Source organism: Leptodactylus fuscus, chromosome 4 (genome assembly GCF_031893055.1).
Source record: "Leptodactylus fuscus isolate aLepFus1 chromosome 4, aLepFus1.hap2, whole genome shotgun sequence".
Lineage (NCBI taxonomy): Eukaryota > Metazoa > Chordata > Amphibia > Anura > Leptodactylidae > Leptodactylus > Leptodactylus fuscus.
In genome coordinates this window covers 127236372-127258244 of record NC_134268.1, presented here as the reverse complement: position 1 = coordinate 127258244, position 21873 = coordinate 127236372, and the positions used below count along the sequence as shown (strand labels likewise).

Here is a 21873-nt window from a genome sequence, read left to right as displayed (position 1 = left end):
CCCTCCTCCTGGGCCCCCTGGTGCATGCCTTGAATTCCCTGTCGGCGGATGCGGCTCTTCCGGCGGACCTCACTAGGGCCCACATATCTGTAATCCATAAGGAGGGGAAGGATCCAGCGCTGTGTGCAAGCTATAGGCCTATATCTCTCATTAATATTGATTTGAAATTGTTCTCAAAAGTTTTGGCGTCATGTCTCGCCTCTTACCTCCCTGCTTTGGTGCATGCCGACCAAGTTGGGTTTATACCTAGTCACGAAACCAGTGACAAGACTGTGAAGGTGATCAATGCCATCCACTTTGCCCACTCTCGTAGCCTCCCTTTATGTCTACTCTCCACCGATGCTGAAAAGGCATTTGATCGAGTGGCATGGCCTTTCATGTTCGCAATGTTGGACCACATTGACCTAGGCTCTGTTATGCGGACCTGGATCTCGTCTTTATACTCTGCCCCGTTGGCTTGCATCAGAGTCAATGGAATCCTGTCTTCTCATTTCTTGAAAGGGAACGGCACGCGCCAGGGATGCCCTCTCTCTCCCTTGATCTTTGTTCTGTCTCTAGAGCCCCTTCTATGAGATGGTTTGTCTGGTTTCCCCTCTCTGCAGCTGAGTTGCTGCTGGAACACCCCCAAAGTGTGGACTGGAGGGGGGTGGAATGACAGGTCCCACTACCAACCTACCTGCCATTCCTAAAAATCCAGCCCAATACTGAACATTTACCAAAATGCTCAGCAGACGAAAGTAGTCTGCTGAGAACAAACATTCCTTCTGGAGTTTTCTCATCTCACCCACCTTAGTAGTCTGGTTGAGATGTACACCCCCTTCATTACCTGACCAGCCATCGGCTTATAGTGGGAATAATAATGAAAATGAAACATTAAAATTTGTATTTGGGAATTGACATTAGGACTTAAAAACACATAGGGATAAAAAGTATATATACATAAATTATTAGGTAGTATAGGTACAGATAAATAATTAAATAGATACATTTTGTATGTGCCAATACAAACCAACAAATGAATAAATATTACATGCATGTGCATAAGGAATAATGGGAAGAATATGCAAATCTGTCTTCCAGCGTTTTAGAGTACTGCATGTCCAACTCTGTGTCCATTTAAAAAAAAAAAAACGATTTTGCCGCGGAGAGCATAAAACGCTCACCGGCGCTCATGGCCGGACACCTTTCAAACCCATTCAAATGAATAGGTTTGAAAGAGTCCTGCAGCTGTCCGTGTCCTTCTCTGTTTTGTGCAGGAAGCAGAAACTTGTATGAACGGAGACTGGGCGCAGATGTGAACGAGCCCTTAGTGTGTTCATCTTATATATCCAGTACATTTCTTTTTTTACACAATGTATTGAATCTGTTGCTGCAGGAAGGGAGTATATAGTCAACCGGGGTTATAGTAAAGTTCTCAAATGATCAGCTGCATGGCGTGATAAAGTCTTCCCTATATCTCATCATTTATCTTGCTCTTCTAACTTCATCATTTATGTCCTAAAATGCCCTTGCGGCCTGCAAAACGTAAGCTGCACCATCAGAACTCTTAGGGAAAGAATAAACAAACATCGCTCCAATGTTGTAAACAAATTACTTAAACATAGTGTATCACGCCATGCAGCTGCAGTGCACGGTGGATCATTTGAGAACTTTACTATAACCCCGATTGACCTCCGGACCTGAATAGCTCAGTCAGTCATTAAGCCCCAAAGGGATCACAAATTTCTGAGAGCTAGGACTGTGTGTCCCACAATTGGTACCCTAAATTTATGAGGATAAAATAAGTACTGTATTTTTCGGACTAAAAGATGCACTTTTTTTTCCCTCCAAATATGGGAGGAAAATGGGGGTGCATCTTATATTCCGAATGCACTGTGTGCTCCGCTGCTGTGAGGACGTCAAGTTCACGAGTAGATAGATACTACTGTACATTGAATTGTCTATATACAGTAATAGCTATCTACTCGTGAACTTCGCTCAACTTACCTGCTGCCGCTGCCCTCTGCTGGTCCGGTCCTCTGTCCTTCATCTGCAAGAGCGGCTATCCTGTTACTGTGCCACGCAGGAGCCTCCCCTGACCAGCCTCAATAGTAATATTGAGCATCTCCCATAGACTGCAATAAATATAACAGTCCGTGGAGTCTCATCTTCCTCTTATTTGGTGACAGCTGGACACGTATTGGGCAGCGATCTCCACAGTGTCCTCTTCTTCTCCCAGTAGGATGTAGAGTTTCCTCTTCTCGTCTGCAGATATGAAGTCTGGGATGTGGGCAGAGAGTCTTTGGTAGTAGACGGCCCTCATAGCTGAGTATTTGGTGCAGTGTAGCAGGAAGTGGGTCTCGTCTTCTAGGACCCCCTGGTCACAGTGCTGGCACAGTCTCTTCTCCCGTGGCTTGTACGTCTGCCTGTATCGCCCCGTCTCTATCTCTAGGTTGTGGGCGCTCAGTCTGTACCACCAAACCAAAAACACCAACAGATGATAACCAAGGCCGAAATAAAGGCGACCACAGAGGCAAACAGAGAGCGGTACATTGAAGAATGGAGAAACGAAATAAATAACTCCAAGAAACTCACCGTGTACCAATCCCTACAAAGGGACTACACCATGGCCACCTACCTGGAGAGAATACGCCACCCCATTAGTAATTCTGCATTGTGTGCGGTTATTTAGGAGTGCAAGCTGTTGCTTGCAGTAGGATTGTATGTGCGTGTTGACGATCATCTGTGGGTCACCATCTTAACCCTGTGCTATTCCCTATAGTTTATTATACCTGTCAGGCCTGGCACATAGTCCATTTCCACCACTAGGGGGTGTAATACTATAGGATATGCCTGTGCATTGTCATGTGAATCACTGAAGCCTTTCTCTGTTTGCATTTTATCAAGTTTGCCCTGTTTACCCTTCCCAGAAATATTCGATATTCGTTTAGAATAGCCCCTCAATATTTGACTATTCGAACGAATATCGAACCCCATTATAGTCTATGGGGAAAAAAGCATAGTTTCAGGGGAAACCACTCTTCGACTCAGGAGAGTCACCAAGTCCACTATGACACCTCAGCAAATGAGGACAACACCTCTGGAATGCAACTGGGACAGCAGGGGAAGCATGTCTGGGGGCATCTAACATGCCCAAGTCCCTGTATTACACCACTAATAATGCGGGAGCTGACTTTTTCCCATAAGAATGCATTGACCAGCGTTGATTGGCCGAATGCCATACAGTGTACAGCATTCGGCCAATCAACGCTGGTTCTGCCGGAGGCTCGTCTGTGAGGAGGCGGAGTCTAAGATCGGTCCACAGCAGTCTCCATTGTGGTCCGATCTCAGGTATAGCAGAGTTGACACAGCTCTGCTACATCTCAGGTGTAGCAGAGCTGTGCGCTCACCTCTGCTACACCTGAGATGCAGCAGAGCTGGCCGTGCGCTGAACTCTGCTACACCTGAGATGCAGCAGAGCTGGCCGTGCGCTGAACTCTGCTACACCTGAGATGTAGCAGTGCTGCGCGCTCAACGCTGCTACTTCTGAGATGTAGCAATGTAGCAGTCTCATATGAACCGAATCTGAAATCCACTCTTCGTATAATGTGGAGGTCACCTGATTTAGCCAGTCAGTTACTTTTTCCGATTTTTTTTCGATGCCTATGTTGTTGTAGTTCCTGTCCCACCTCCCCTGCACAGTTATTGGTGCAAAAAAGTGCTAGGGAAGGTGGGAGGGGAAACAAATTTTTAGTCAGTTTGCCACGTGGTATTTGATTGGAATCGAATATCTCGAGCAGCGTGATATTCGATCGAATACCAATTCGACTGAACGCTGTTCGCTCATCTCTAGTGCCCACCCGTGACTGTCTTCTGTCTCCCCGTGGCGAAACCGTTTTTTTAAACTGGACAAAAAGTCTGACGTGCAGGACTTTGTGTCCAGTTAAAAAAAAACGGTTTCACTGCAGAGACCAGAAGATGCTGACAGGCGGACACTGACTGCCGGGTTTCCATCTCCTGTCCAGTTTCTTAGTCAGAAAATGGAAACCCACAAAGCGGAGGCCGGGCGCAGGCATGAACCTGCCCTTACACCCAGCATAGTTCCAGTTGAACCTAACTTGCAAGGTGCTGATCGGAAGAAAGGTTTTATTGGTCCCAACTCCCTGAAGTACATTTATATAACAGGCTGAAATAATATCTGCCAGTTAAGTGACTAAACTGATGTAATAAAAATGCTTAAGTAAACTACTTCTGAGGAGTGATGGGAAATGTATATAGCAACACTCTCTGAATTGTAAGTAAGCAGATGCTAAGTATACTGCATAAGATGGATTATTATGGACTACATCTTCTGCATGCATTAAAGTTCATCCTGCTTTTTCTGTCTGCAACCACAGTATTTCATCCTGTAGTCTGACATGACAGATTAGCTCATAATTTCTCTCTGACAAGAATGCTTCCTGGTTCCTCTATGTCTGCTTTACTGCTGTCCAGAAAAATGTAGTCAAAAGCTCTTCATAAAAACACTGCGGACTATGGGCACTTACATTTATGCTGGTGCTAGCTATTAAATGCACCAAGTCAATTGTAAAATAACATTGCACCCACAGACTAACAATTCTTCATATGTCTTTGTATTTTACTGTTTTCTGGCTTCTAATAACATACAGTATAATAAAATTATTAATTTACCAGATGTAATTTCAATGCATCAACATTATGGATTAACATCATGTTGATGCATTGAAATTATATCTGTGTTCCTTATTTAAACACAGATCCTTTCAATGGACTTGTTCAGAGGAAGGTAGGTCCCTTGAACGTAATGAATGCCCAAAGTTGTTGTACTGTCTATTACCTTGACCAACAGTGCCTTGCAAAAGTATTCATACCCCTTAAACTTTTTCACATTTTGTCACCTTAAAACCACAAACTTAAATGTATTTTATTGAGATTTTAAGTGATAGACCTATGCAATGTATCACATAATTGTGAAGTGGAATGAAAATGATACATGGTTTGCCAAATTTTAATCCAATAAAAATCTGAAAAGTGTAACGTACAAACGTATTCAGCCCCCTTATACTCTTACATAATATTCAGTGTGGTCAATCACCATCAGAAGTCACTTATTTAGTTAATAGAGTCCAGCTGCGTGTGATTTATCTAAGTATAAATACACCTGTTCTGTGAAGACCTCAATTGTTTGTTAGAGAACACCACTTTTACAAGCCACTATACCCAAAGACAGGAAAACTAAGTCTGTGGAAACAAGTGGACAAGAAACACACTGAAATTGTACAAGAATGTCACACTTTGAAGTTTGTTAAAGGATAGTAGTTCAGGGCTAGGCTCCAGTATCCAGACAGGGGTTCAGACTAGGCCTGTAGTTAGTACCCAGATTTTATCTGCTGAAATGTCCGGAACCTTCAAAATTCTCTTCTCCGTTCAGAAGACGTCCGACTCCTAAAGACAGATAAAAAGAACTATTGCACCTGAGGAAGGGCAGAGTGAATGCCCGAAACGCGTAGTGTGTTTGTTCAATAAAAAGTCGTTATTCACCTAACCATTCAGCGCGGGTCCTTCTTGTTACGGATTTGTAACTGCAAAATCGGCAACTTCGTCCATCCTTGCATTATCTATACACCCATGAGGTGTGAGGTACCTCGCAGCTGCACCCAATTTAGGAAGACCTGCACTCACAGGGGGTTGGACCCGATGGCCCTTGAGGTCCCTTCCAACTCTACCATAAGAAAGAATTTAGGATCCTTATCCAGTGATCCTGTTGCTTTGTAAAGTGTTGTGTATCCAAACAACCCTTAAAGGTGAGCCCAGATTTGTCTTTGCACCTAATCAGTAAGTTTACAGATCTACACTACGGTCTGCTCGGTGTCTCTCTTTTTTTCTTTCGAGATACTTGTACTTTACTGGCTTTATGCTTGGTTCACACATCAGTATGCCATCCGTCCGTTTGAATTCAGTTTGAGACTAAAAACGGACTGATACACATACTGATTGTATACTGACACCTTTTCATGCTGATAGCAAATGCTGTCCGTCCCCTAGAGGACAGATAAGGGCTCGTTCACATCTGCGCCCGCTCTCCGTTCTGCAGGTTTCCGTTTCCTTTTTTTTTTTTTTTTTTTTAAATGTAGATTGTGAGCCCCACATAGAGCTCACAATGTACATTTTTCCCTATCAGTATGTCTTTTTTTGGAATATGGGATGGAATTCCATGCAAACACGGGGAGAACATACAAACTCCTTGCAGATGGTTTTTTGCCCTTGGCGGGATTTGAACACCAGGACTCCAGCGCTGCAAGGCTGCAGTGCTAACCACTGAGCTACCATGTGGCCCCCTGCAGGTTTCCGTTTCCTGCATAAAACAGAGCAGGATACGGAAACCTGCAGGACTCTTTCTCACCCATTCATTTGAATGGGTGAGAAAGCTGTCCGGCCGTGAGCGGCGGTGAGCGTTTTATGCTCTCCGCCGCGAAACAGGTTTTTTTCATCTGGACACAGAGTCGGACATGCAGTACTCTGTGTCCGGATTTAAAAAACAGGTTTTGAGGCGGAGAGCATAAAATGCTCACTGCCGCTCACGGCCGGACCCGGTCTGTGGTTTTCATCTTCTTACATGCAGAAGACGGGAACCACAGAACGGAGTGCTGAACGCAGGTGGGAACCTAGCGTAAGGGGATTAAAAGTAGAGTAGACATAAGGACATATAATAAATGCCTTATCTCTACTCTGTTTACAATTGTTACTTTTAATCCCCTTATCTGTCCTCTAGGGGACAGACAGTGTTTGCTATCAGCATAAAAGGTGTCAGTATACAATCAGTATGTGCATCAGTCCGTTTTTAGTCTCAAACTGAATTCAAACGGATGGATGGCATACTGATGTGTGAACCAAGCCTTACTGAGGCTTCAGTTGTTCAGTTAGGAGGTGTTCATACTGCCATTGCGGACCTTCAGCAGTGTCAATAGCTATAGTACATTACAAGATTTTAGAAACAGACACTAGCTGAACCGTCAGAAATCTGTTAAAATTTCCATTTATTTCAATTGGATCTTATCTTCTGTCCGTTTGTGTCCTTTTACACCCAATCTGTCAGAAGTCTATTTGTTTCCAGCGGACAAAAAAAATCCTACATGCAGGACTTTTCTGTCTATTAGGAAAAAAAACAGCAAGTGTCCATTATTTTTATAACGTTGATATCTATGGGAAATGGAGTTATAACGGACAGTAACTGATAGCCATCAGTTACTCTCCATTATTTTGTGTCCATTTTTTTCTGCGCATGCTCAGAAAGCAGAAACAAAACAAAGAAAAAATGGACAGTATAAAAAAACGGACATTAACTGACAGTAAGGGAGCGTTCACACTACCGTCAGTGTCCGACAGCTAGTGTCCGCTGCTAATGTCCGTTCTAAATCTTGTGCGGACACTAGCTGTGTCTGTGACATTTTGCATTAATTTAAATGGACATCGGGTGCGTTCTTTTACTGTCCGTGGGTGTCCTTAAGTGTCCGTTCCCAAAGATGTCCGACTTTTCAAGCTGCCAGCAAAAACCGACATTGTAAAAAAGCAGCCCATTCATTTCTATGGGGAGCGCACGTATGCCGGCTCCCATAGAAAGCAATGGGATCTGTTTTAAACGCCGCTGATTCGGACCGTTTACACATTCAGAATCAGCGAGTGTATACTCGGTGTGACGGGACCCTTACAAAGCAATAACAGCTGTTGCTCAGTTGCAGGGAAGGATCAAAAACAGCAGTTCAACTTGGTAGTAGACAATCTAAAAATTCAGCACTCTCTTACAATCTGGAAACAGCAGTCTGGAGGAAATCATGGGATTTGCCCATCTCCTACCACAATGTGAACTCTGTTCTTATGACATTTGCTTCTCAGAACATCCTAGATCCTCTATGTTTGCCTTCAGCTCTTTCTCAAGTAGGAGATTAAACTGTAAACACTGCTAAATAGGGTTGAGCGATCGTGTTCGGAAAAGATCGGAATCCGATAAGCGATCGAGAAAACTTCACGATCGCGATCGGAATTCTGAACACGATCTTTTTAGGTGGGATTGAGATCGTATTAGTATTAGTATTTAGTATTAGTATTAGTATTTCCCACAATGCTTTGCTTAGCCTTCACACTGAGTATATAGTGTATACTCAGTGTGAAGGCTCCGCTGCGGTTTCATAGGAATGAATGGAAGCAGCCGGCACACAGCCTTAACCCCCTGCGCGCTGGCTGCCTCCATTCATTCTAATGGGAGACTAAAGTAACATCTCTAGTAGCTACTTACCTCTAGAGATGGCTGCTCCGGTCCGGTGTTCTTCTTCGCCTTGCTGCCGCTCCACGCTGCTCTTCTTGCCTCGCTGCCCCGCCTCCCAGGTTAGTGTTTAAAGAGCTAGGAAGGCAGGGCTTGTGGCTTAGGAGAGTGTGGGTGGGTACAGGGCAGGTAGACGTGACGTCTGCCCTCCCAGTACCCACCCACACTCTCCTAACCCGCCCATACTCTCCTAACCTGGGAGGCAGGGGGCAGCGAGGCGAGAAGAGCAGCATGGAGCAGCAGTGAGGCGAAGAAGAACACCGGAGCAGCCATCTCTGGAGGTAAGTGGACACCAGGGGGGACTAAGCTGGCTACTTAGTGATTCACTACACAGCGTGGATTCTAACAATTAAAGCGTTCAATTGTTAGATTCCATGCTGTATAGTGAATAGGATTGCTTTTAAAATCTGATCTCCGATTAATAAAAAAATCCCTTTGACTTGCATTGGGATCGGAATTGGGATCGAGATCGGGTTCGAATGAAAAATGATCGGAAATCGGATTTTAAAATTGATCCTGAAAAGTCAAGATCGGCTCAACCCTACTGCTAAAGTGACCATGTAACATTATACAGTCCTATTATTCATCAACATATGCACATCAATAAGTGATGTGTTACACATCATACAATCCACAAAGCATAAATATGTGAAACAGGTATATAGGCAGAACTTGGCTAATGGTAAGAAACCTACATACAGTGGATATGGAAAGTATTCAGACCCCTTTAAATTTTTCACTCTTTTGAAACATTAAAAACACAAATAAGGTGGAGATTGCGGTCCAAAAACAATTTGTTTCATTGCAGCCATTTACTAAAATCAAAAAAGTTCATTTTATTTCTCATTAATGTACACTCAGCACCCCATCTTGACAGAAAAAAAACAGAAATGTAGATATTTTTGCAAATTTATTAAAAAATAAAAACTGAAATATCACATGGTCACATAAGTATTCAGAGCCTTTGCTCAGTATTGAGCATTTTGAGCTAGTACAGCCAGTAGTGTAACTAGGAATGGCGAACTTTTGAAATGCCCCCCCCCCCCCCCCCGACTGACGTTGAAGACCCTGACCGACCCCCCCCCCCCCTTGCATTTCTGCGTGCTCTATTATGCCCCATAGTGGCCCCTGCACACAGTATTACGCCCCATAGTGGCCCCTACACACACTATTATGCCCCATAGTGGCCCCTGCACACACTATTATGACCTATAGTGGCCCCTGCACATAGTATTATGCCCCATAGTGGCTCCTGCACATAGCATTATGCCCCATAGTGGCCCCTGCACATAGTATTATGCCCCATAGTGGCCCCTGCACATAGTATTACGCCACATAGTGGCCCCTGCACATACTATTACACCCCATAGTGGCCCCCAAATGTGTTTTTATTTTGCAGAATTAGTATCGCATAAAAAAATAATATAAATGAGGTATCGCCGTAATCGTACCGACCCGCAGAATGAAGGTCACGTTACTTATACTGTACGCGGCATGGCAAAAAATGTAAAACGTAAGACGCAATGCCAGTATTGATTTTTTTTTTTTTAATCCAGCAAAAAAGAGTTAATAAAATGTATTCAATAAGTTGTAGGCACCCAAAAATGGTGTCATTACAAAATGCATCTCATCCCGCAAACAACAAACCCTTATATGCCAACATCACCAGAAAAATAAAGAAAATATAGCATCTAGCAATGTGAAGACAAAAACCTGCAAAAATCGCCAAATTATTAGAACACAGCTGGCTGCGGCAGGAAGGGAATATATAAGCTGTGTGATTGTATATCAGGGGACACCCCAGTTTTAGAGTTTATGAGGAAAAAGACAACAGAAGTGACCCCCAAAGTGACCCCCAGAGTGACTCCCCCAATCATAGGAGCTACTGGGACATAGTAGGGAATTTGGTGTTTGCAATGTCCTCCACACAGTTTACATATTCCCTCTTCCTCATCCGCTGGACAGTCACGTCTGGGATACTAATACTCACTACACCCCCTGATAAATTCTTTGAGGGGTGGAGTTTTCAAAATGAGGCTACAGTTTTAGGAAATCCACTTTTCTGGTACCTTACAGGCTCTACAAACATGACATGGCATCCAGATACCAAACATCGGAATTTGTACTCCATGTACTCCATAGACGCCCAAACTGCAGTTTATGCCATATATATGACACTTTTATACCTATGTATAACGTATGTAATGTCATATACCTACTATATTTTATTGTATACTTGCTTCATTGTTATATGCCTTCCAATGATCTTGATGTATCCCGGGATATCCCCTAGATTCACAGATTGTCCTTGCTAATTTAACTTGCTCCAATTTTGGGTCCTCATCCCTATGTTCTTGTTTTATAATGTTTGTATATTTGAAAAGCTGTATGTTTCTTTTGTTTTATTCTCTCAATAAAAATTATATTTGAAAAAAAACCCAAAAAAAACGCTGAAGTCCGTAAGAAAGTCGTACAAATGCACTTTTTCTTCAAATCCCCCCCATTCTGAATTTATTTCCAGCTTGCCAGTACATTGTACAGAATAATAAATGGCAGCATTATGAAGAAAAATTTGTCCTGCAAACATCAAGACCTCACATGTGGAAAAGTAAAAGATTTTGGGGGTTTGGAAAGGAGGGGGGGGGGAGGGGAGTCAAAAACAAAAATCAAAAAATGCCCACACTGGGAAGGGGTTCAAATAATTTTAAGAAAATTGATAAATTGTTAAAGCCTCAGATCTTTGCTGTAATATTTTCAATTCTACTATTTACACCATCTTGCACTTCCTAAGTTTAATTCAAATACCTCTATTTACCAACAGAAAAAGATTTACCATATTTTTCGGACTATAAGACGCACTATTTTTCCTCCCAATATGGGAGGAAAATGTGTGTGCGTCTTATAGTCCGAATGCAGCGTGCGCAGCGTCTGTGTCCTGTCTGTGCGAATCAAAAGGAGAGCAGCACGGTGCCTGCCTGGTCTGCCCCTCCTTCCCTATCTGTGTCGCGTCATTGCAGGAGCGAGATATGAGAGGCAGGGAAGTAGGGGCGGGCCAGACAGGTGAAGGAGGCGTGGTTTCAAGCTTGCCGAGAAAAACATGCCTCCTTCTCCCGTCTGGCCCGCCCCTCCTTCACTGCCTCTCAGATCTGGCTCCTGCAATGAAGCCACACAGACAGGGAAGGAGGGGCGGGCCAGACGGGAGAAGGAGGCGTGGTTTTCTCGGCAAGCTTGAAACCACGCCTCTTTCACCCGTCTGGCCCGCCCCTACTTCCCTGCCTGTGTGGCTTCATTGCAGGAGCAAGATCTGAGAGGCAGTGAAGGAGGGATGAGCCAGACGGGTGAAAGAGGCGTGTTTCCAAGTTTGCTCAGAAAACCACACCTCCTTCACCCATCTGGCCCGCTTTTTCTCTTCTTGCATAGCTTCACTGCAGAGTGTCTCTTTCCATCCATGGATGCCAAACCTGTGCACAAAGTGCATGAAACAATTTTAATTAAAACAATATATATATATATATATATATATATATATATATATATATATATGTTCAAATCACCCCCATATCCCTAGAATACATATAAAACAAAAACATTACTGTTGAAACACATACACATTTGGTATCCCTGTGTCCGAAAACCCCCGGTTCTATTTACATTGGTGAAATATTATATTATTAGATTATTAAATATTTTACCTTCTTTGCTTAAATTTTTTTCCCCCCTATTTTCCTCCTCTAAAACCTTAGTGCGTCTTATAGTCCGAAAAATACGGTAATACATTGTAGAGAATATCAAATCTGCTTTCTAGGCTCATTATGATGGAAGTATGCCTTGCTGTTTTTACACATTGGATTACATTGGATGAGTAGCTGCCATAGCCATCAGGTGTATACTGTATTATACTGTACATTGGAGACCCAGCGGTAATGCCTGGATTCTAATGTCTGCCTGCTTTTCCTCTCCATTTTATTATACAGCATTGACGTTGAACTGACGAATAGAAAAGCTTTGGTCTTGCTAGTACTTAAAAATTGAATAGATTTGAGCTGCAAGCTATAATTTATTTTCTTTTTCTTGTTGGTGTTTTACTTTATTATTCCAAATTTAAAATAAACATTTTCATAAAAGAAAAGGTCATCCATTTGAAGAACTCATTTTTAATTCTTAATGGTTTCACTAGTGGAAGGCAAGGTAATTGTTTCATTATTATCCTTGGCAGAGATTTTAGGCAGCATTGAATAAACTTTGCATGTTGCTCTGAATGTCAATATCGTCTCATCCTATTTGTATGCAAAGTAGAGATGTACCCTGGATTTAAAATGATTCTACAAGAAGGGATTTTCATAAAAGGTTTGTTGTTTGTTGCAGTAAATTTGTATAGCAGAAAATGTGTTAAGGCATATTTACTAGAAGCAATCTAAAGCACTTCTTACGTAAAGGAGTATTCCAATGAACATAATCAGATCTATATTTGTAGATAATTAAAAGTTAAACATTTTAGCAAATATAAGTCGTTAAAAATTCAGCAAAGTTTTAAAGATTTTCTCTAACCATCTTAGTAGTGACAGTCTGTTGTCTCAAGTTTTTTGCCTCCTTCAACAGGTTTTCTTCCAGGCAGTAGTATAATTACCGGGGTAGCAGGGTAAGCGGTTGCCATAGGGCCCGGGACATTAGGGGCCCAGGGACAGTCGCTACCGCTGCGTTTTTTTTTTTTTTTTAATAAGCCGTTACCGGCAGGAGTTACTTCAGCCAGTAATGGGCCCTATTTACTTACCGATTCTGGCAGGTGCTGGGATCGGTAACTGACACCACGGACCCCACAAACCCCCGAGTATAATGATTGGAGGCTGGGGAGAGGTAAGGGAACATAAAAAAACTGTGTTACTTACCTTTCCACGCTCTGGGCAGGCTTTGGCCTAGTTGTGTGACATATACGACATCACATGATCAGGACCTGCGTCTCAGGTCATGTGACGTCCCGACGTCCTTGAAGATGGCCGACAAGACCGAGGACTGCAGCGGAGCCGGGGATAGGTAAGTGACAGTGTTTTTTTATGTTTGTATCCCCCTTGGTCTCCGATTATTATACTTCGGGGTCTGAAAAGATAAAAAATAATTGTTCATGGGTGTCCACAGTGGGGCATAATACTGTGTGTAGGGTCCACTATGGGGCATAATATTGTGTACGGTGGCCACTATGGGACATAATACTGTGTACGGTGGCCACTATGGGACATAATACTGTGTACGGTGGCCACTATGGGACATAATACTGTGTGTAGTAGCCACTATGGAGCATAATACTGTGTGTAGTAGCCACTATGGGGCATAATACTGTGTGCAGGGGCCACTATGGGGCATAATACTGTGTGCAGGGGCCACTATGGGGCATAATACTGTGTGCAGGGGCCACTATGGGGCATAATACTGTGTGCAGGGGCCACTATGGGGCATAATACTGTGTGCAGGGGCCTCTGTGGGCATTATAGAGTGCGCAGGAATGTCCCTGCTTAAGAAAAGCATCCACACAGCATGATGCTGCAACCATGTATCACAATAGACATGGTGTGTTAATAGGAATGCACAGTGTTACTTTTCTGCCACACATAGTACTTTGCATTTAGACCAAAAAACCTCATCTGGCCAAAGCACCTTCTTCCACATGTTTGTTATGTCCCCTATAGGGCTTGTGGCAAACTACACTTCTTATGTCTTTCTTTCAACAATGGTTCTCTTTTTGCCATTCTTCCATAGAGGCCAGATTTACGGAATGCACGACTTCTAGTTGTCCTGTGGACAGATTGTCACACCTGAGCTGTGGATTTCTGCAGCTCCTCCAGACTGACCATGGGCCTCTTGGCTGCTTTAAATGGAAAATGTACAGGGAACACCGATAATAGCAGGTCTCCCCATGCATGTGCACTTTGTTCTTCTCACCGAAAGTGAGGAATGAAGGAACCGGAAGTGAGACATAGAGATATGGTATGGAGAGGCAAGAGGGACAAAGATAGTATCTGTGTATGTTGGTGAATGGTGAATATATACATAAGGATTTAGACCAATATTAATAGCTGTATAAGGGCAGAAAATAGAAAAAGGATTGACAATAATGAAGAAGAGCACTTAGAACCAGGGATAAAAAGGGAACAAGATAACAATAGGAATATAGTACCATAGTACTAGAAAAAGCCCAAAAGAAGAGGAAAAAGAGAGCATACTTAAAATAAAATGTCAATGATGTATGTAAAGCTATGTAAATAGAATTTAAGAACTATATTCTCTTGTATGTAAGATAAAAGAATGAAAGAATTGGAAAAGTATATTATTTTGTAAGATTCCATTAAAGATGCAAGTATGTGAGAGGATCCCCATGACCACTACCGAATCTGTAAAACAGAAAACAATGTGTTAGTATATAAAATGTAAATGAAAATGATCACAAAATCCATGTGTTTAAAGGTAGAAATCTCATTCCCCTTTCGTCCAACAGCAGCATAATATAGGGTATTTCTGTCCAAGCAAGCTGACCTTCTTAGGGTTATGGCTTTCACCCTCTTTTCAGCTCTCTCCAGGTGATACTCTGGAGAGATAGTGCTGCTTGCATCAGGTGACGCCTTCCTTCCTTTCTTGCAGCACGGCTGGCAGTTACCTGTCTCCGGAAACAGCCACCAATGACATCAGGATGATGTGAAGGCTTATTTAACTGGCTTTGGGAGCCTTCACACGATGTAACGCTGCACTCATTCTGATCGTAAAAACACGCTCAGAATGAGTGCGTAAAAAGCAGCTCCCATTAACTTGAATGGGAGCCGGCATACGTGCGCTCCCCATTGAAATCAATGGGAGGCTTTTTTCCCTATTGCTTTCAATGTATTTCGCGCATAATACATTGAAAGCAATAGGGAAAACAGCCTCCCATTGATTTCAATGGGGAGCGCACGTATGCCATCTCCCATTCAAGTCAATGGGAGCTGCTTTTTACGCGCTCATTCTGAACTTGTTTTTACGTTCAGAATGAGCGCAGCGTAACTCCGTGTGAAGGCTTCCTTTGAGCGGATTTCAGACAGAAAAAGTGCCACTGGAACAGTGGGCTGCATACCTGATAGGTGAGCCACAAAAGGCATTTTATAACCTTGTAGGATTCCAAGGATTACAGCAAATTAAAAGCTGAAATACTTGCTCGCTTGGCGGTCAGTTTAGCAATCCAGGCCCAGCGAGTACTTGGACTTCCACCTGTTATATAGATGGTTGCAACCAGAGTCTGCCAGAGTAGATGATAGAAAAGAGTGGTGATGGATCGCTATGAACGTTTTCTTCTTATGCCAGCTGGTTGTCCATCGAGACCCACAAAACACAGACAGTCTGGTAAACTGTGTGGAGAGGAACAGATGAACTTTGGCTTGCGATCGAATAAGGAGAAATCTTCTCTAGTGAACTCCAAAGTTAACGCTGAACCCAATAAAAGGTGATTTAAACCAGGGGGAGAGCAGGGACAAGTGCATGTGGGCAATAAAATGAAGTAGCTGGAAATTAGTTCTAAAATTCAGGAATGCCAAATAGTCCGCTGGAGGTGTCATACACTGGGGCACATAGCAGCACATTGTGCTATGAAGGCAGAGCCCATGGAATGTATTGTGGATTGCCAATGCTCCTTCTTTGCACACCCTGCCTGTAGTGCTGTGCCATTTCAACCTGACAGACCACATATGTGTCAGGTGTTTGTCAATGCCATCATTGTGACAACGCTTCCGGACTCAGGAAGTCTGGTAACCCTTGTTATGGATGAATTTTTCCATGTTATGTGTTCCTGGAAAAGGCATGGGAGTTATGTGCATACATGGGGATGTTAAGGACTCCCTTGGCGCTCAATGAACATAGAAACTATATGTGGTAATATGTTAAAGGGACACCTAGCTTCAGATAAGACCAGGGAACGCATATTTCATAGGGTCTATTAGCCAGAATGCTATAAAGACTTTGAAAATTTACTGTAAATCTTGTCCTACTTGTCAGGTAAATGCTCCTGAGTCTCAGTTCAGAAGCCCTTTAATGTCCCTACTAGTCATTGAGGTCCCATTTGAACGGATTGCCATGGATATATTCAGACCGTTAGTAAAGTCGTCAGAGGACATCAGTACTTCTTGGTGTTTCTAGACTATACCACCAGGTATCCAGGGGCAATGCTTTTGTGAAACCCCTCAGCTAAGTGCATAGCTATAGAATTATTCCATATATGCACTAGGGTGGGAATTTCCAAATAAATCTTGACAGAACAAGATACACCATTTATGTCTGAGGTAATGAAAGAATTATGTAAATTACTGAAGATTGGGCAGCTGAGAACGTCTGCACCATCACAAACTGATGGGCCTGTGGAAAGGTTAAATAAGACCTTGAAAGCAATGTTAAAAAAGGTTGTTGAAAAGGAAAGAAAAGATTGGGATTGTTTGTTAACATATCTGTTCTTCTCAATCATGGATTTTCCATGGGCCTACGCTGGGTTTTCCCCATTTGTGTTGCTATATTGTAGATATCCCTGTGATCTGCTTGACATGGTTAAAGAGACATGGGAATCAGAAGCCACCCCATATAAAAGTGTAATCGATCCTATGTCACAAATGCAGGAAAGAATCTCCAAGGTGATGCCAATAATGAAAGAATATTTAACAGAGGGCACAAGAAGCTCCAAGAATGGTTGTAAACTAGAATTAGGAGAATCAGTCCAGGTGATTGTGTCTTGATTCTAGTACCAACTGTGGACAGCAAGTTCTTGGCTAAGTGGCAAGGACCATTTAAAATCCTGGAAAAAGTTAGGGAGCTAAATTATAAAAGTACACCAGCCAGGAAAAGAGAGCCAGTGCAAAATATATCATGTAAATTTGAGTAAGCCTTGGAGAGAAATGGAGTCGTTGTCAGTAGTCAACCTTTTTTCCCTATTGCTTTCAATTTATTACGCGCGTAATACATTGAAAACAATAGGGGGAAAAAAGCCTCCCATTGATTTCAATGGGGAGCGCACGTATGCCGACTCCAATTCAAGTCAACGGGAGCTGCTTTTTACGCACTCATTCTGAACGTGTTTTTACGTTCAGAATGAGTGTAGCGTAACTCCGTGTGAAGGCTCCCTGACTCTGTAGTTCTGGCATTGCAGGAGTTTGATTTTGTGGTCGAACATAGACCTGGAAAGTCTAATTTAAATGCAGACACCCTGTCAAGGGTCCACAATCTCTGTTCTTTAAGTACCAAGGGCAGAGGGGAGGATATGTAAACAGGCAAATGGTAAAATGGTGGATGGCAGGTATCTTCCAATGAGAATGCTGCTCTCAGTAAAATAATAGCTGGAGTTTGGGAATGAGCCTGGAGCTCCCAAGTACCAGACCCAAACTCCAGTCCTGGTTTTGACACCCTCAGTTGTGTGCAGCATTTAGAGTAAAAGCTTCCAGAAAAGTGTGTGGCTGAATGCTGGAACACAACTAACCAGCTAAGTTACTAGAACCTCCAGGGACAAGCCGCCGCCTGGGGGGCAACCGGGAACTGAACCACTGCAATGAGGAGCACTAAAGGTCAAACAGTTTCTGTGCACCTAAAGTTAAAGACGTTTAATTTTCCCTTTTGTTCTGCTGAAGTAAGCGGTTTAAGTTGCCGTTTGTGCCAGTCTTCTGTGGCGACAAGGCTAACCAGAGGATCCAGAGTTTACAATATAAACACATGTTTATCTGCATATATATTGACAGACTGATACACACAATCTGCTCCCATTATACAAAACTTCCTAGGAAGGCTCTGTTCACATCATGTATTTTCGCTCCTCCTTTTGGCTGCTCTGGCAGTCAAAGTTTAGACAAAAGCTGCTTTCATCAACAATGACATCATGTTAATGGTGGGTGTGGCTAACTACAGAAGTCATGCGCACAGCGAACAGCAATGATCGGGACCAGTAAGGAAGTGATTTTAACAGAAACTTTGTTGTTCACACAATTCTGTGAATGTGTAAGAATTTTTTTTTATTAGGTCTCAATTAGAAAAATTCATTTTAGCACATTTTTGTCTGCATAAAAAACCAAAAACCCTTGATATTTTTTTTTTCTTAGCAAGCGAGTGATCATCAAAGAGTACTTCCTCTGCACTCATACCCCTCCCTCTATCCAAAGACTTCAGAACTTACCAGATATTCCATTTTTTTACAAGCTACCAGCTTCAAGAGACTATGCCTCAGATCGAGGATCACTCTCTTATATTCAATGAGTTGAATGCCCCTCTACGTACCGCTAAAATGAACTTTATGGCCGCTCGGCAAACTAACCAGGGAAGACCACTATGACTTTGGATCAATGCTAGGATTGCTGTATATTTATTAGTAAAGGGAGTTGGCAAGTGACACTCATGGAAACTTCTTTGAAGAGATTGCACAGGATATATATGGTCCCAGGTAAACTACATTGCATATATCTTCCAGAATCCCCGATTCTTCTTACAGTGACACCTTAAATATTTGGATGAGTTGACGTTTTTGGCATTTACATCAGATGCTACAATCGGTTGCTGGATCAGCCAGTGCCTTTTAGCCTTCAGCCGCTAGGCTTAACAGTTTATTGATGGTTTTATGTTCTCTTTATTTTGTATAGTTTTTCTATTTCCCACCTGTATAGCCAATAGGTATCTTGATACATACACACTAGCATCTACGCTGGAATGTAGAGATTAAGTTCGTGCTGGTTCTAACATTATATGCCATTTTCTCTTCTCCTTTGTGACACAGTTTTATAGTGTGATATACCATATTAATGATGCACATTTTCATTCAATAAATATCTTTGAAACAAAATATAAAACCATTAAATCATACAATTTCTGAAATATGTCATACATATGATACATTAATTTCATACTTAGGACATGGTTTTACAGACAACTCTGAAATTTGGCTAGAACAAACTAGATTTATTGCTGTGTAAAAAATGGACAGTAGTATGAATTTTGGGCATTAGAAATACTATATTTTACTGCAATTGCTTGTTTTTGGAACAATTTCTCAATCTAGAATTTGCAACCAAAAATGGAATTCAATTAGATAATACAACACTATATGTTGCAAGGTATTATTAATCTTGAATTTTAGAAGGCAAAGTGAAAATACATCAACATGGAAAAGTACCCGAACATCAAAAAACAGGATTTAAGATGGAAAAAAAACAACCCAAAAAATCTTCCCCATCCCCAGTTCTGCTTTCTCTTAAAAATGAACATAATTTTCATCATGAAAAATATAGTCTTTGTATTACTATTACACAAATTAAATGATGTGATTTTAATGAGTTATCATCCCAGCAATAGAAAAAAATAAAAGGAAAAAAAAAACTACATAGAAATCTGATATTTTGCTATAACAAACTGTACTGTTGATATATGCAACTTTCAACTTTTAAACCCTGTTTTCTGCACATAGAAACAATGGGCATGAATAGTAGATGTCATTTGGGATCCTGTAGTTCACTATTCTGTACATTCTTGTCTCCGAATATGGAGCATATTATTTGTGATAAAACTGTAAAGTATCACAGTTGCTTGGCATATAGCTTCTGGCCCATGCCAATGCAGAGGGCAGGCATGTGCAAGCGAACCATACAGATATGCAGTTCTCCTGGGGACAAACAGTTTGCATTTTTCTTGCTAGCCCTCCTGGAAAACTCCTTCTAGACCGTGACCCTTCTTGTAAACTTCGGTGTGCACAGTTCTGATACAAATTATACCACTTCACATCCTCAGAAGGGGGCTATTTCACTGCTTCAGGAACATCTACAAGGATGTCTTATTTGATACGTGCCCCTTTCATTTTACAAGAGATGAAAATAGTTTCCTTCCCGTCTCTGGATGCTTAAGGATGTGCAAGTTATATGTGCAGAGGTAGCGCAGTCAATTCTTTTAAGTTTATTAAATGTTTATTCTCTCAATTTGTTTGCCGATTTTGAAATATTTCAAAAGTTTTCTGGGAGTGTAACATTACGCAAAAGCCACTGCTGAGAGTGACTACCATTGCAGTCTCTGATGCTAGGTACTTGACTGTCTTCTTCTGCAGCTTTGTCCAGGCACTGGTTGCTATTCACATGGATTAACGTTAATTTCTAGGAAAAAGGAAAGAACACAATTGAGAAAGCAGAACATACTGGCAAATTATGCTAAGAAATTTTCCAACTGCATGTTTACGCTGTGAAAACAAATTGATACATTAATATAGCTACTAGTGCACCTCAAATTAAAATATCATCAAAAAGTTATGGACTCTTGCTCAGTGGTCAAAGGTGTTTTCAGATGAAAGTAAATTTAGCAGAGGCTGCACCCAATCCAAGCTGCTTGAGGTCTAGTGTGAAGTTTACATAATCAGTGATGGTTTGGGGAGCCATGTCATCTGCTGGTGCAGGTCCACTGTGTTTTATCAAGACCAAAGTCAGTGCAGCAGTCTACCAGGGAATTCTAGAGCACTTTATATTACAACAGGACTTGGTACCTGTCCACACTGCTAAATGTACCAAGACCTGGTTTAATAACCACAGTATCTCTGTGCTTGATTGGCTAGCAACCTCGCCTGACCTTAACTCCATAGAGAATCTACGGGGTATTGTCAAGATGAAGATGAGAGACACCAGACCCAACAATGCAAACAAGCTGAAGGCTTCTATCATACAGTACAACCTGGGCCACAGGCTGATCGTCTCCATGACACATTGCCATATTGATGCAGTCATTCATGCAAAAGGAGTCCCCCAACAAGTATTGAGGGCATTTACTGTACATACTTTTCATTTGGCCAACATTTTTGTGCTATTTTTTTTTTTTTTATAGTTGTAACATTCTAATTTTCTGAGAATAACTTTTGGGTTTTCCTTGGCTGTAAGCCATAATCATCAACATTAACAGAAAAACAATTGATAAAGTTCATTCTGTAATGACTCAATACATGGGTTTCACTTTTTCAAATGAATTAGTACTGAATTATACAATAGACACCTAGCACTAATGCCCCTGGTCGGTGCCCACACCGATCGGGGGCATTAACCCCTCGGTCAAAGATAACCGAGGCACCATTTTCCTGGAAGCGCATGGGTGCCACCATTTTTCCTGTGATCGCCGTCACCCGGAGTAAGCTCTGGGACCGGCGTCACATTGCTATGACAACCGGGAGCCTTTGCAAGGCTCCCCAACCTGTCATTCTATTGCAGGCTACGCTAGGTAGCATTAGTGATCAGACCCCTTGGGGTTCAAGACCCCTAGCAGGTCTATCAAAATGCAAAAAAAAAAAAAAGTGTTTTTTAAAAAAAGATCAAATCACCCCACTTTCCCTAGAATACATATAACAGTACTTAAATACTGTGAAACGCATACACATTAGGTATCTCTGTGTCTGAAAATGCCCGCTCTACAAATCTATAAAAATATTTTTCCTGTACGGTAAATGCCGTAGTAGGAAAAAAAGTTAAAAGTGCCAAACCGCCATTTTTTTCCCCACTGTTTTGCCTCTGATAAAAATTTGATTAAAAAGTGATCAAAGCATAAGACAT

The 21873-nt window shown here is 42.0% G+C and overlaps 1 protein-coding gene across 1 annotated transcript in view; it reads right to left on the bottom strand.

Moving 5' to 3' along the window:
- Positions 1-18391: 18391 nt before the first annotated feature.
- GALNT1 (polypeptide N-acetylgalactosaminyltransferase 1) overlaps positions 18392-21873 on the bottom strand; it is a 127864-nt gene continuing 124382 nt past the window's right edge. Inside the window, exon 12 of the mRNA XM_075271014.1 lies at positions 18392-20439. Within this exon, the coding sequence (XP_075127115.1) occupies positions 20293-20439 (147 nt within the window). The 3' untranslated portion in view covers positions 18392-20292. The remainder of the gene's footprint in view (positions 20440-21873) is intronic.